Raw genomic sequence first — 16,462 nt, 5'->3', positions numbered from 1 at the left:
AATACTGTTCTGATACCTTTTAATGAATTTACTGCATGTCAGTTTTCTGCATCCTTAGATGCAGTTTCAGTATAGTGGTTATAAAGCTTTCTTTTGGATATTCTGAAATAGTAAAGAATAAATTTTTGCTTTCTCTAACAGGAATAAGATCATAGATGTAGTGTATTACAGTTTAAATATTGAAGTATATTCATATATTATCTTTAAAAATTCAAAAGCTTTTTAAGAAAATGCACTAGGGAATCTTACTAAATGATCAGGAAGTGCACTGTAATCTAAAATAGGAGTGATAGTAGATGAGGTAGAATAAGTGATTATATATTATAAAAAGAAAGAGATGATTCAATATTGTACTGGGAAAGAGAAACATTTTGAACCATTCAGAAATAGTCTGATAAATCTTCTTACTGTAAGATACCAAGGATGATATGATGAACTGCTTTCTACCTCTGCATCAGAGGGTCTTTTTCACAAAATTTGGTAAAGATATAAAAGACTCATATTTGTAAGGATACTCTACTCTTTAGTTTAGCGTGCATCTTTGTAGACTTTTACACCAGCTATGATACAAGCTATGCAAGAAAGCAGTAGTTTCAAACTTAGTTGTAGCTTTCATCTCTTCATAAACTGTATTAAGATGGATACTAATGTATTTTATACTCTTATGTTGTTTTCTTTCTGGCATATCTAGTATGAAGCCATGAAGTTCTCTGTGAACTTATTAAGCATGTCTATATCAATAAGAGAAAACCAGCAAACTCCTAAGCTAATAGAATTTGCATTAACCGACTTGAGTACAGTATTTACTCAACGACCAGGTGCACAAGCAATAAGGTGAGCTTTCTCTATCAAACTGGTTTCGCCTGTCGTGAAATTATGATGATGCCTAGTAGACATTTTATGACTGTGTTATGATATTTAAGTGTCATTCCTTGTGCAGTTTGGAGTGGAGTCATTCTGCGTCTAAGGGATGAATCATGGATACTCTTCCCATGATTGAATTCTCTGCATCTCCAGAGTTTTTTGTGCTAATATGGATATATTCCTTTTTTTTTCCTTCAGTTTGTCATTGTTATTTGCAAACAATCTAGTTACTTACTTGTTATTTGCTTTGAAAAGTGACTGTTAAGTTTCCTTTTGAAATTTAACCTGAGCAGGGTGGTGTTGTAACCACTTGTTTGTGGGCATTTAACATGACTGAAAAGTTCTTGTGTTCCCAGTTCACTTTTAGATTTGTGGAAGAAATATGTAAATGATGATTTTTCGTTTGTTTTATGCTCTCACAGTAGGTGGTGAAAAGCATCTAGAGAAATATTTCAATTTTATTTCAAATGTAGTGACTTAAAAATTCTGGGAGAAGATAACTCTCCTGTTTTAAACCTTTTTCGCTCTACTTTGAGATGTATAATATATGTATGATACTAAGATACTATTGATCTTGATTAGTTTTATGTAGAATTTTTTCTAAGGTTTTGCGTCTGTGTTTTCTGTTGGTACTTCCGTGCATCTAAATGGCCCTGACAATCCTATTGTACTAAGAAAAAGGGGAAAAATACTACATTTTTTACAGTAAAATATTTTTCTTAGAGTGTTGGGAGATAAAAAATCTTCAACTAAGAGCTGTTACAGAGGTGGATACCATCTTGGGAAAAAAAAAAGTCCAAGACCTAAAAAGTACCTCTTGGAGTAATTAGGCTATTTATCTTTGTTTCTTTCATTTCTCTGTGCCAGAACCCTTTCGTCTCTGTTGTGTGTTTGTTTCCCTCTATAAATACACTTTCTAATTCCTGAAGTCACAGTAAAGAATTCTCATTTGAATTCTGCCACTTTGCAGAATCTCTTACGTGCCCTGACACCTGTCCTCATGAAAAGTGTATGAAGGAAGTAACTTGGATGCCCTTTTGTATTTAGACAGGGGCATGTAATAGACACAAAAGAGAATGAAATGGAAAAAAGTTAACACATGGATGTGTATATTAAGTCCTTAGAATAAGCTATAATTTAAGGTAGGGTAGAAACATATTGTACTGGTTTGTGTTTTGGGTTTTTTTCCGTGTAATTTTTTATACTTTGATCATGTAATTGTACTTAGCCAGATGGATATTGCATCTGAACAGTCTGCCTATATATCTTCACAGGTTTGAAACAAAAATTACCTCCCTTGAAGTTACAGGCGTGTCTCAAAAAAAGTGTACACCCCGTCTTCTGTCTTCTCGAACGGTCTATTCAGATGACAGTACCTCTCTTTTAAGCATAATGTTTGAGACTAATCCTTTGGATGAGAAAGCCGATCAGAGGATTAGAATAGAATCACAACCATTGGAAATAGTATATGATGCAGTAAGTAAATGTTTGAATAAGCTATAAATCATCAAAAATCCTACTTAATAGTAAATTTACCTTTTTTTTTTTTTAACAGATGACAGTAAATAACTTAGTGGATTTCTTCAGACCTCCGAAAGATGTACATTTAGAGCAATTGACATCAGCAACTCTGATGAAACTTGAAGAATTCCGTGAAAAAACATCAACAGGCAAGTGCTGCATATTCTTCTGACAGCACACTCAGACAAATTCTAGATCATAGGAGTGCTGACTGTATCTTTCCCGATGAAGATGTGTGCATCCAAGTCATAGCTTTCTAAGACACCACCTAAATCAGGTGTTTCCCACCTGCTCAGTTAGCACTATTTGCTATCATCATTTCATCTACTTGATGCTTCTTTAAGGAGTGTCTATAATGAATGGTTCAGAAGAAATATGAAGAGTGTATGTACCTTCAGTATATGTACCTTTCTAACACACCATCTAAATAAGTTGAATTATTCAATCTTACTGCACTATATTTATTCTAAGTATTGAATAATTTTATGTTTGTATCTCTTTTGACTTAAACTATTTCTACTTATTTGTAAAATATACTCCAAATCCATAGATAGTCTTTATACTCCATACAGAGTTAAAACAGTTTGTTACATCTTCTGTTTTGTTCATGTTATGTTAGTTATTTAACAGTTATTTAATACTCCTCAAATAGTGATTGTGAGATATTAGTCCTCTAAGTTAACTCTCTACTTCTGTGATCATCACCTTGTTGTAAACGGTAAATATTTAATTAGTTGTGGCTGCATCATAAGGCAGTTTCCAGATCTAACTTGAAGCAATACTATTCACAATTCAGCTGAGAAAAAAAGCAGAATTTTATCTCAAATCTTAGAATGTCTGATTTTCCCAACTAATTGCATGATTTTTAAGCTTCATTTTTGTAAGATCATATATTTGCATATCGTTGGTGTCTCAAGATGGAGATGTTTGTCAGCAGAGTTAATGTAAACTTGTGTATCTCAGTATCAAAAAACACTAACAGTATGATTAGTGTAGTTGGATACTCCCAATAAGGAATTCTGGAGCAATTAAATTTCTGAATTTATGGAACATAGTGGGTTAATTCAGTAATTTCGAAGTTGCAGTTCACATTCCAGTCCTTCTCACTTTATCTCTGCTCAGTGGAAAACATTTTTGAGTTTGCATATGTCACATTGTTGTCTATACTTGTCAGCACTGTTTGGTATCACCATTTCATCTACTTGATGCTTCTTTAAGGAGTGTCTATAATGAATGGTTCAGAAGAAATATGAAGAGTATATGTATATTAGCTATCTAGCATATAGAGTTTGTTTAAAATTAGACCTGATTTTCTTTTTATCGCTTTCTTTTAATCTTTGAATTACATTTGTTTGTTTGTATTTAATAATTGTACTATTTTTTTCAGGTTTGTTGTATATTATTGAAACCCAGAAAGTTCTTGACCTCAAAATAAACCTCATGGCTTCATACATCATTGTTCCACAAAAAGGATTCTATGATCATACATCAAATTTACTACTTCTGGATCTTGGTAGTTTTAAAGTATGTATTTACATAATGCAGTAATTTACTGGAAATAGTAATTCGGTTTTTTACCTGATTTACAATTTCTTAATTTGTGTTTTATGGTAGTGAAGAGTACCACAGTACTTACTCTTACAAGAGTAAGAGTACCTCTTGCAGTTTATTTATTAGGTATTTATTTTAAAGTGCTTTCTAGTCGCGGCAAAAGTTACTGAAATCTTCTCAGTGGATTCGTTCAGTGCAAAAGAATTGCTAGGAAATACCCCTTCCCTAGTATGAAACTACTGTTGAGACTTTGGACTGTTACATGGAAAATGTCTAGTAATTTTTTACATTGCCTTACAATATAAAAATGAACTTATTTGTTACATGATTAAATGGTATTCTTATTTTTGATATTACTATTACTTACCCTTCAATCACTGAATTTACTTTGAAACAAGAAAAGTAAATGTATGGGCAATTTTTAAGATAATTTAGATGAGATTTGAGGTATGTTTGAGATAATGTTTTATCTTTCTGACTTTTCCTTTGAATGAGGTTTGTAAAATTATAATTTATCACTATAAAAAAGAAATAGACTTTGAATAGAAGTCTATAAAAATAGAAGAGACTTTGTCCATATTATTAATGGTCTTCTTACTGATGAACTTGTGTTCTTCAGGATAAACAATCTTACATGTGTACAGGCAATTTACTTTTTATTTACTTGTATTCTGGGTAAAATTGATTCTGCCACTTACTATGTGTTTAGGTTGCTGTCTTTTTTAGCAAATATTTGTTTCAAATCCTAAAATCTTGCTAATGGGAGTTAGTTTGCTGTGTAATTTCCACATGATTACTTTCTGAACATGTGATTTTGGTTTGAATTATAGAATGGTTTGGCTTGGAAGAGACCTTTAAAGGTCATTGAGTTCAACTTCCCTGCAATGAGCAGAGACATCTTTGACTAGATCAGGTTCCTCAGCCACCTGTTCATCCTGACCTTGAATGTTCCCAGGGATGGGCATCCACCTCCTCTCTGGGCAACTCATGCCAGAGTTGCTCTCTGGGCAACTCATTGCCACTCTCATGTTAAGAAAATTCCTTATATCTAGTCTATATCTACTCTTAGTTTTAAAGTGTTCCCTTGACTTGTCAGAAGAAGTGCTGGTAAAGTCTGTTACCATCTTCCTTTTTGGCCGACTTTAAATACTGAAAGGCTGCTGAAAAATGTCCCCAGAGATGAACATCAGGGAGGGCACATACAAATGTGAAATGCCAAAGAATTATGGGTGTCCCAAAGCTGAATCAGGAATATTGACTGATATTAAAGGAAAGACATTAATGATGGGAGGGCACATACAAATGTGAAATACCAAAGAATTATGGGTGTCCCAAAGCTGAATCAGAGGAATATTGACTGATATTAAAGTAAAGACATTAATGATAAACAGTCCAAATAATCTTTTCCTCTTTAATGTGTCACAAGTGAATTTAACAGATGTAAAATGTATAAGTCATATTTTATATAGAAAAATTCTGAATTATTATTCTACTGATTAAAAAGGTAATTGAGACTTTATACTTTGGAGTATAAGCCACTTATTAAGGAAAATTATTCTGTACATAGAAACAAAAAGCAAATTAAAATATATTATGCACTTTCTTTGAGGAAGAAATGGTGTTAATACTCCGGGTTTTTTTTGGTGCAGCATAGAAATTTTAGATATTTGTTGTGCTGTGATAGTTGTAAGACTGTTACCTGTAGTGAGGACTGCATCATTTGTTGTGGTGGGAACAAGTATTTGTAGAATTAGTGCCTTGAATATTTCTGAAATTTATTTATGCTTTTTTTTTACATACTTTAAGATGGCAAGCAAAAGTCGTTCTGATTTATCAGAAATCAAAGTAGGACAAACCTCTATTGAAGATATAATGTCCAGAGCTTATGACAGTTTTGATGTCCAGCTCAGTAGCATGCAGTTACTGTACAGCAAGCACGGTAAGTATTCATGAAAGTAATTTTTCTTTATATGACTAAATACAATGTGATGGTGCTTGTGCCTCATATTTGTAGCTGAAGGAGAGGAGAATCTTTTGAAATTTACTTCTTCAAACATCAGTGTTCTAGATTCAGTATTATGAACATGTGATGAATTTCCAAAACATACCTTTAGGACTTCAGGTCCAATCTTAGCAAATTCATAATAAAATTCCTTTTGTTGAAGGATTTTTTGATTTGTTGCATAGAGAGTGTAAGACAGTAATTACTTTGTTTATGGTATTTTCCTTCAGTGCCTTTGCTTTTCTCCAGATTTAGTGCAGAATCCACAAGTAGTTGTAGGTTTGATCATTTCTTTGATGGTAAAGAAAGAATGAGAATTGAACTACTTCAGTAAGGTGTCAAAGGAAGCTTTAGTATTTTGGGAACTAGCAACATAGAGTCAATCATAATCAGACAAGTCTTAATAATTTAATTCTTAATCCTTTGGATTTAATTCAGTTTAATCGTTTAATTCTCCTGGGGAGAATCCAGAGCCTAAACTCCCACTACCATGCGTGTTAAGAATTGGGTCCTTAGAATTCTACCCCATGGATGCTGTAGCTGTGAAGATGAGAATAGGAGAAATTATTAATTAGTCTTGTATGTCTGAAGTTCAGATCCTGTATAAATACATCTGATGATAGAATTGTAAAAGAGATCATGGCACCTGAATTTTTAGGAATATATACCAATATCACATACTTGAATACTGTGATGTGTACTGAGAAGGAATCTCTTTGAGTGGTTAGAGTATGTTTTCTCTGCTCTTCTAGATGAGAACTGGCGAGAAGCTCGGAAGCTGAAAAACTCACCTCAGTGCATCTTGCAGCCCTTGGATGTAAAACTGGAATTTAGCAGGGCTATGGTTGTTACAGATGCAAGAATGCCCAGGTATGTATTTTTCCCAATTTTGAAATTTTTTAGTAAATGACTTTTTTGAGGGGAAAAAGAGGAAAAAAAAAGGATCTGGCCATACCTGTGCACTTTTGCATTGGCTCTATGTAAATATTGAAAGTAAAATACATTTATCTAGAAAAATGCAGAATAAATTAAAATAAGTTGTTAAATATCAAAAAGATAGAATGTTATAGTAGTATGTTTAACATATTTAAAGATTTTTATTAAAGATATTACTGCATCTTCTTATTCAGTCTTCCTAATAGCTACATTTCAGTTCTCATTGAAAATACCAAGGAGCTAAAAATCTGAATTTAAAATCAGTTCTATAAATACAAAAAAAAATAAGTAGTACTGTTAATAATGATCAGTGATTGCATGATATAATGCTGCCACCTTCTGGAAACCTGGGTTGTCAGATTCTGAATTTTGATGCTTACAAAACATCTTAATGTTTTCCCTCCTTACTTTTTCTCTGGTGAAGAAGGTAAAATAAAGGGAATGCAATTCACAGGAATCTTTTTATGTTAGAAAGTGCAATTACATTTCTATGGTCATATAATAGAATGACATAATTTTGATGTAGGTATGTAATTCACATAGTTCAAAAATTTCACTGGTATAACCTGGATTAAGAAGTGTGTTTTCTTAATGACTACCTGTGTTGCAGTATTGCAATGCTACCTGTCTAACTGTCTTGCCTACCAGGTATGCTTTGGCAGTTAATGTGTCCAACTGATTCTGGAAAATTTCTGCATAATTCTTCTCTATGTCACATTGGGCACAAATGATAAAGGTTAACTGTAGCTTTTGTGTCAGCAAGAGTCCCCTAAATTGTAAATTTTAGTATAGTTGAACAGAGTTGAATATATAGTTTAGTTGAATATTATACTCAAATCAGTTACACATATATAAAAAATGTATTTTTAGTGTACATGTATCTGTTCCTTTATATTTCAGTTTTTATAAGCATACTATCATGTAAACCCAATATTATATTTTTTCCAGAGTTTTAAAATTAGTATTTAGAACTACCTGCATAGAACAGCATAGTTCTGTTGAGAAAAAATAGTGGAAAGATGTTACTTTTACAGCAAAATCTACTGCCAGAAATGTTTAATGTAGCAGATAGATGTTTACAAATTAGTTTCTTAGTTTGGAAGGCCCCTGTTTTACATTTAGTCATCTGAAAATCAGATGATTGGGTGACTCTGTTTTTGATTCTTTGATTGTACGTCTTTCAGTGACCTTTGGACTCATTTGAATTCCTTGCAATTTTGTTGTTCAAAACAGTAATGATTTTACTACGCTTTGTCCTGACTTTGTTTAGAAAGGCACATTTCTATATTGCTACCTTGAAGACAATACTAATTTAGGTAATTTTAGTAATGACTACTGTATCAAAGGATTTTCACTGTTCATCTGTGTTTTCATGTATTCATACTTCCTAATCATTAAAATGAACTTTCATTCTGGTTGGATACGAATATCTGCATTTCTTTAATTTCTGGTAATAGGATGCTCCTTATAGTTTCTGTTACTTGAAATTTGGAAGCACTAATATGATTCTGTAATTTTACAGCCTGTGTAAGGTTTTATATTTTTTTTTATGTTTGTTTTGTCCTGTTGTATGGTTTCTCCATTTTCTGGAAGAGGTGTTTTGAGAGTCTGTCATACGGTTTTTGAAGGTGTATGAAGGAAGTATTTGGATAGCAATGTTAGGAGCATCCTATATAATAGCATTCATTATAAACACAATAAAAATTCCAATGTGAAGGAGTGTACTGATTTGCATCTTTGATGGTGGCAATCTTTTAACATTTCTTTCTTTTTAAACACAACCAGACTGAACTTGAAGTTTCTGCACAGATTTCCTCATAAATTGAAGCACTTAGCTTCTCCACACCTCAGTCTCTACAAATGGGGCGTAATTGATTCTCCATACTTTTAAGATTTTCCAAACCTTAAAAGCTTTTGTTTAAAGAGCAGGTTATTTGCGGTTGTCTGCTTTGTATGTGCTGAGTGCCTTCTAACTGTATGGGCTGTCTGTTGTACAAACATGAAAAGAGACTTGAAAATGTACACAGATTTTTCTTGAGAGGTTTAAGTGCAATGAATGTGGGAATTGCTATTGTATATTTAATTGCTATTGCTCTTCCAACAACTGGGGAGCACAGTAAAGAGAGAGGTCCTTCAAATCTGGTAGATACACATCTACCTTAATCCTCTCCATAATAATGAAAGAAAAAGAAGGAAGAGTCTAAATCTCGCTCTGGTAGAACTGAAATTAAGAATTAGAATAGTAGTTGAAAATTAATCCTCTAAGTTTAAGGATGTGAAGAAATTAATAAACTGAAGAAAACTAGTTACTGCCACAGTCTAACGTGTACAATTGTGTGCTTAAGTGTCAGAAACTGTTTTTTCAGATACTCTCATAGTATCAAGTTTAGCTGAGATGGGTTGAAAATATGGAGCTTTTTATTCTCACGTCATCTTCAGTCTTACATTTTATGTCGTTTTGAAGACTCCGGTGTGAGTTAAGCACCTCAAAAGTGGAAGAAAGTAGCATTAAGTAGCACACACACTATGCATTAAGCATCTGGTGTTCCCTGTTACCTGTTGAACAGACCTATTTATCGGTTCTAGCTAGAAGTTGTAATAAAAACACAGTATGTTCTTTGAGCAAATTTTCTGCTTGCTTCTGTTACACTCACTTCTATGAAAAACAAAGTAGTGTTTTAAATCTTCAAAATACCAGTGTGAATGTTTGATGTGATTCTACTTCTTTTTTGGCCAAATCCTGTTCTATTACACTTAAAATATGTTTTACTGTTTTCATTTTTAAAGATGGTTATTTTATTCTTTTATACCCCGTATTGCTGTATGTTTATTCCTTTGTTAAATATCTAGACTACTGCTGTAGTCTGCTGAACTATACATGAGAAAGGAAGCATTTTTTTTTATGTTTTGAGCCCTAAACATTCATATGCAAAAATGCCTCCACCTTTTCTTTTGTAAAATACTTTGTAAAAGCTCAGTTATGTGATTTATTGTAAGTAATTAAATTAAATGCATGAACATGAGGGCATAGTTTCTAATTGTAAGGAAACTATGCCTTATGTAACTAAACTGGAAATGGTTATTAGTACTATTTGTAGTCCTGATCCACAAGACTTTGTAGTAAATGGAATACAGATTACACTATTAAGTTGATGGTTGCTGATCAAGTAACTTTTCTGTGTGGAACAGAAGGGTTACATATACATATACATATACATATATATATATATACACACGTACACATATGTGTGTATATATATACACATACACATATGTGTGTATATATATATACATACACATATGTATATGTGTATATATATATGTACATATATATATGTACATATATGTGTATATATATACACATATATATGTGTGTGTGTATATATATATATATACACATACACATATGTGTGTATATATATATACATACACATATGTATATGTGTATATATATATATGTACATATATATGTACATATATGTATATATATATATGTACATATATATACACACGTATACTGTGTGTGTGTATATATATATATATACACATACACATATGTGTATGTATATATATACACATATGTATATATACACAATACATGCTATGGTTAGATAAAGAATTTTCAGACCCAGAAGACTTTCATGGTTTTCAGAAAAATAATTTGAAATTTGATTGGAAAATTTTAAGATTAATTAACTGTGGAACTTTTGACTTTGGTTCTTTAAAAAACAGGTTCAAACTGTCAGGACAGTTGCCTTTACTTTCTATCCAAATATCAGACCAGAAGGTGACAAGTATCTTGGAGCTAATTGATAGCATTCCTAAGCCAGAAAGTGCACCTGCTACCAGTTCTCCTCCAAAAATGACCGAGGTAAGATTTTTAAAAGAGATTTCATTACAAACTATCAGAAAAATGCCTTCTTGATATTAGCATTCCAGTTTTGAAAGGTTCACAAGAAAGTGATGGACAAGCATTGACTTTGTGCCTTTTGCAAAAGTTAGCTTTTTCTCTAAAGCTGTAGAAAATTTTCTTGCTGTTTAGTTAGTTTATTACTTTGGCCAATAATTATGAAATAGTTGTCAAGTGTTTGGGTTCAAAATAGAATCCCTCAGAGTTTTACTACTGTGAGAATTAATTTGTAGTTCATAATAATCTTGACTAATAAACATACTCAGTTTTATTGATTAGTTTTATTGTACCTTCAAATTTACAAATGTATCATAATGCTGCAGAATTTGGGTTCAGCTGTTTTGTGTAGTGAAGAAAACATAAAATGCTGGAATTTTTGAAGTTCAAGTATTATGTCATGTTAGATGAGAGTTTCAAAAGCCAAGCAAAAAACACTAACTATCTGTTTTATGAACAATGCCTCCCTCAAAAAAGTAGCAGGTTTTTTTCAGGTGACCTCAGTGCTTTTCCCATTTCAAGTCCTTCATACAATGTAGCTCAGGGGTGGAAGTTTTTCCTTGCTCTTGTATCAATTAGGAGTTTGGGGAGTGGTTCTTGCTTTTTCACCACCCCCTTTCCTTGGTGAAAATGGTTTGGGTCACTGTTTTATACCTTCTTCAGGGCAGAAGTTTGTCCCCTTTTTATTTTTCCTGAAAAATATATTTCACCTTTTGAGCTGTTCTTAACAAAATTAGGAAATTAACTCACAAAAATTAGTTACTAATTTTTGACTTGACTAGTCCTTGTGATCTGGCTATGTTTTACATATGTGTAAAGCAGTCCTATTATTAGAATGTATGTGTACTCTTTTAAAAGCCAAACACAAAATTTGGCTCTCTATTTTTCTGTCATTTGTAAATACTTCTAACAATCTGTTATTTACTAACTCATGAACTTAATTCTACAGGAATAGTGTTCATCTTTGTATTTGTTTTTTTTTTAGATTATTTCATAATTATCTTTCCGATCTTTCCGTTTTTATACAAATTATTCTGCGCTGTTGTGGAAAGCTTTTGGTATTTTCTGTCGGTTATATTAGCATAATATTTATTAACAATAGATTAGACATACATACCTATTGAAAGTATATCTACAGTGAAGAGTGTTTTTTTTCATGTGGTTCTTGCCATCTCTTTAGTGGTGCCATTAAAATTTTAGCTAATTCTGACTTCTTTGACTCTTCATATACTAATAGTATACCCAGCCAAAGCCACCTTAGTCTTTGTTGTTTTGTGCAACTAATCACAGAGTAACTTTTTTTGAGGGTAGGTATTGGGTCTTTACTTTTACATAAGTAGAATTTGCGTGTATAAGATGCACATTGTCCTGTGCTTTATAGCACTGACTAACTTGAATTTGATTACAGAATTTAACTGTTAAGTCTGAGCTATTTTAAGTGACCTTGAAGTAGTTAATATTGCCTGTACATTAGTTGTGATATACAGTGGATGAAGTGAGGAAAGACTGTGGACCAAGTATAAATATATTTAGGTTATATGTGAATCCATATCAAAACTTAGGCTTAAACCTGTCTGCTCAAGCTTCTGTTTACTTCAGAACATGACAGACTTTAATTGCTGGTATTAAATTCAGTTAATTTGAGTGATTTTGTGCTTTGATGGTAGCAGGTATACTACCATGCTTTCATCCCTACAGCTGTAATTCTTCTGAACTCTGTTAACATCCCATCATTTCTGGACTGAAAAGAATGTGAAATCCTTTGTCAGAGTGCTGTTCTCTTCTTTATGTTCTGAGTTAGTGGTGGAAGTGTTCTTGAGCTGTGAAAACAGAAGATATTTTGGAACAGATCCTTCTACGTTTTTTCACTCAGCATTTTAGTCCAAGAAGACACTTGACTGTATACATCTATTTTTCATGATTTGGTACTATGAAGTCAAATTTCAGTTTTTTCTCCTTGTTGTTATAGAATGTGGAAGTGTTACAGATGAGACGTTTTCACATATTTCTTAAATACTTTGTCTATTTATTACTTGTAGACAAGAATATATTCAATAAAGTCAGATTATGTAGGCTGGAGACTAAGAGATATGGGAATGTTGAGAGTGATATGAAACATGTAGCCTTGGAAACAGTATTCAAGATGAGTGTTCTTGTTGCTGTAATGTATAGATTTGATACTGTGATGTTGTGAATAATTGTCTGAGTCTGAGCTTTGAAAGGTGCAGTAAGTAACAAGAGAGAGGAGTAGGTGTGGTGGTGCAGGGAAAAAATGTTGTAAACTGTGCAGTCCAGAGCCAAAGGCACTCAAGAAGAAAGGGCACACAGTGCACAGTTCTCTTACTTTGATACTCTGAGCAAGGCACATGTATAATACATGTGCATGCGGAACTTGTACGTGAGAATTCTTTACAAACTCAGATTGCTGAGATTGCTTTCTGAGACTTGATGATAACTAAATCTTTTGGATACCTTTACTAAGAGCATTTAATTATATTATATATGAAACCACGTGGAGTGGAGGATTCCTGTTCTAGAGTGCACTCTAGTGGCATTTCACATACCTTCAAAAGCTGCTGCTTGTACCTATTTTAGGCCTCATTTCTCTCCATGCTTATAATTTTAGTAATATGTTTACTGAATTGCACTTAAGCTAAGTTTCCCTAAGTTGTAAAACTTGGATGCAACAGATATGCATGCAATAGCATAACCAATAAATACAAGAAAAAATTTTATGATATCTCCTGTTTCAGGCTACACTGTCCCCTGTGCTTTCAGCACCACACCTATCTCAAGGCGCGTATCCTGTTTTGGATCTTCATTCTTTTGCTGAGTCAGGTAGTATAATCTATTTTAAAGTCTTGTTTAAGAAGTGGGTCAAGTCAAGGAGTTTTTGAGTTCTTTGAATTAATTTATTATTCTTGCTGTAAGCAAGGATATGGGGCTTTGTTTCAAGTTCTTGAGGGCTGAGTAGTGTTATTCTGTTTAGCTTATAATTGATACTGTACAAACTACTTGAGTATTTTCTCATAGCAATAAAATTCTATATGCTTGTTTGTATCGTTCCCTTCCTGAGGGTATAGCAGGAAAATTTGTTTGGTATATAAAATTTGTTGAGTTTGTTTTTGTCAGCATATGTTATTGCAAGTCTGTATTCAGGCATTTGAAGTAATACGAAATTTTTAGCTGTAGCATATACTTAGTCCTCTGATGATGGTTTTAATTATTTTCTTATGGTGAGGGATTTCTCTCTTATTTAGGTGGATTTGTTTAAATTACAAGGTAGGGCAATTATAACCATTAGAAACTACTGTGTTTTTATAAACAAACATTTTGTACTGGATAAAGCAGAAGATTGCCTGTGGGAGAACCAGTTGTGTTCGATACTGCCTTGCTGCTCAAAACAGCTTAGCTAGATCCTAACATTTCATCTAGCAGTTACATTAGACAAATAATCAAATATATCAGTGTTATTTCAGTGTCAGTCATGTTTGTGATGCCAAAACACTCAACTGGAGAAATAGACTACTACACTTTTTTCAAGTTAATGATTTTTGTGGTTAGCAAACACTAGAAAAATTATCAGCAAAGTTATTATGTCTATTTCATAGCTTTAAATTCAGTGTGCATGCAGTATATGTAAAATATGTATTTGTGTATCTTCGTCTGTTTTTTTATAAGCTCCTTTAAGTGTCCAAAGATAGTGTGGAATGGCTTTCAGTTCTTAAAAACTATGCTGAAGTGAGAATGCATGCTGGCAACAAGTAATTTGAGAAAGTAATAGCTAGATTTAGGTTTGAATCAAGCCTGATTTTTAATCTATACTACACATACAGCTGTACAGTCCTTTTAAGTGATTTATGTTAGTTCTCTATCTTCACACTCCAAAATCTCGGGGCTACTTTTAAGCTTTACAAAATACTTCATGTAATTTCTTGAGTTTTTTAGAAGGATATTTCTTCCACAGTTATCTTATACTTTAGTGTTTATGGGTTTTAGGTGAAGAAGACCTTCACAAGACAGTGCAATCTATTTATCCTGGTTATATTTCTGCATTAATGTAAAGTAGATTAATAGCTTGATAGTTGTTAGAAGTCTCTCTGAAATGGGAAATCTAAAGCAGCGAGAAATCCCAAGTAGCATGGCTGATACTGAGGGCAAGGCTCCTGTACTGTCAACAGCAGTCTGATCAGCAGACAAGTTAAGCTGTTAAGTCACACCGAGGGCAAGACAAAGCATTGATTGTGGTGTCTTCTGCAAAGCCAGAAGTAAGAGAATGCTGACAAAGGAATAAGCTAATGAGATCTGAAGTTGATGACAACATGATGGAGACAGCTGTAGGTGTGGTGTAAAATTGTGGAGGCAGGAATTGAGATGGTTATGGAAACTGATTTTGTTGTTAGTTGTCAGCTAGATACTTGTATGTTTAAGTTTTTATAGATGGAGATGTAAAAACTCTAGGTCATAATACTGTAAAATATTGGCTGTGTAAACTGCATATATAATGTTGTTGTGAATTAATCCTTAGAATCAGAAGAAGAATTTTATGATGCACTAAGCAGTCCTGTGGAAGATGTGCCATTTTTTGAAGTCTCATCCGATTCCCTCAAGCAGACTGTCAGTACAAGGCGAAAAAACTTACACAAACAGGAATCTCTGAAAAATATGACAGATTTCCAGCTAAAGTTTGAAGTAGCTGAGGTAAAATTACATTCTAAAATTTCCCTGAAGCACAGCAGGACTCTAATTTTTTTCCACATTTGTTGTGTTTATAATTCCATGTGTGCAGATATACTCATTCCCCAATTTTCCCTGAAACTATTATGCAGAGTTTTGTCCAAGTTGTAATTGTGCTTCTGTATCCTTGTCATCACTGAAGTGATTTATCCACTTGATTTCCCAACTCTGTCACTGAATTTTCTTTACCTATGTCTCAGAAACCACATTACATCTTTGTTTTAGCTAAATAAGTGCTTGTGGCATCTTTTTTCCAGATACTGCTGTGGTCAGTGGGAGAACTTCTTTAATGTTTTATGTTGTAACAAGCACCTTATTTTTCTCTTCTGGTTTTTCCCAGATGCTGTTGTCTACACATGTAAATCTGTAACACCTTCATTATGAAGAGTTTTCTGTGTTCTTACTGTTTCAGGCTTAGGGGGGAAACAGTATTTTATCCAAATGCTAGAACACTTGCTAAGTGTATCAGTTCTTGTAAAAGAGGTGACCTCTTAACACTGTCAGATGATCGTGACTATGGCACTATTATTCCTGAACTCAGTGTATTTTACTTTACATTTATTGTAAAAATAATTCATACTAATTCAGTTAACTACTTAAATTTTGTTTTATGCTAGGGCTTACAGAATGTCGTTAACACACCACAGCCAACTTTTAGCATACTATATACTACACCTTTGCTACAAATAAAACTGAAATGTACTGTTTATGTGATGACAAGACCTTATTTAGAATAACTAGTGTAAAATGAGGATGCCATGTTTTGGTCATTTTCTAATGACAACTAACTTAGAATCTTTAAGAAAAAATTATTTTGGGAATCTGTTAGAAATCACCTCTGCTGTTCTCATAGTTTAAAATTGCTTACTGGGTTTTGTTTTGATTTTTCTTATTTATAGACAGCATTACATGGAAAGGAAGAATACATATATTTGTTTAGTTGT

General features: G+C 32.9%; 1 protein-coding gene across 5 annotated transcripts in view; it reads left to right on the top strand.

The window, feature by feature from the left end:
* Positions 1–16,462, top strand: part of VPS13A (vacuolar protein sorting 13 homolog A) — a 103,636-nt gene that overhangs the window by 22,624 nt on the left and 64,550 nt on the right. For all 5 annotated transcript variants that reach the window (XM_039729562.1, XM_039729561.1, XM_039729563.1 and 2 more), the window contains exons 17-25: positions 692–834; positions 2,139–2,340; positions 2,420–2,534; positions 3,773–3,909; positions 5,743–5,875; positions 6,691–6,808; positions 10,607–10,745; positions 13,535–13,619; positions 15,310–15,482. In XM_039729562.1, the coding sequence (XP_039585496.1) occupies positions 692–834; positions 2,139–2,340; positions 2,420–2,534; positions 3,773–3,909; positions 5,743–5,875; positions 6,691–6,808; positions 10,607–10,745; positions 13,535–13,619; positions 15,310–15,482 (1,245 nt within the window). The remainder of the gene's footprint in view (positions 1–691; positions 835–2,138; positions 2,341–2,419; positions 2,535–3,772; positions 3,910–5,742; positions 5,876–6,690; positions 6,809–10,606; positions 10,746–13,534; positions 13,620–15,309; positions 15,483–16,462) is intronic.

Source organism: Passer montanus, unplaced genomic scaffold (genome assembly GCF_014805655.1).
Source record: "Passer montanus isolate IOZ18808 unplaced genomic scaffold, ASM1480565v1 scaffold7, whole genome shotgun sequence".
In the NCBI taxonomy this organism is placed as follows: domain Eukaryota; kingdom Metazoa; phylum Chordata; class Aves; order Passeriformes; family Passeridae; genus Passer; species Passer montanus.
Note: the sequence above shows the minus strand (reverse complement) of the source record. Positions and strands in the feature narration are given on the sequence as shown.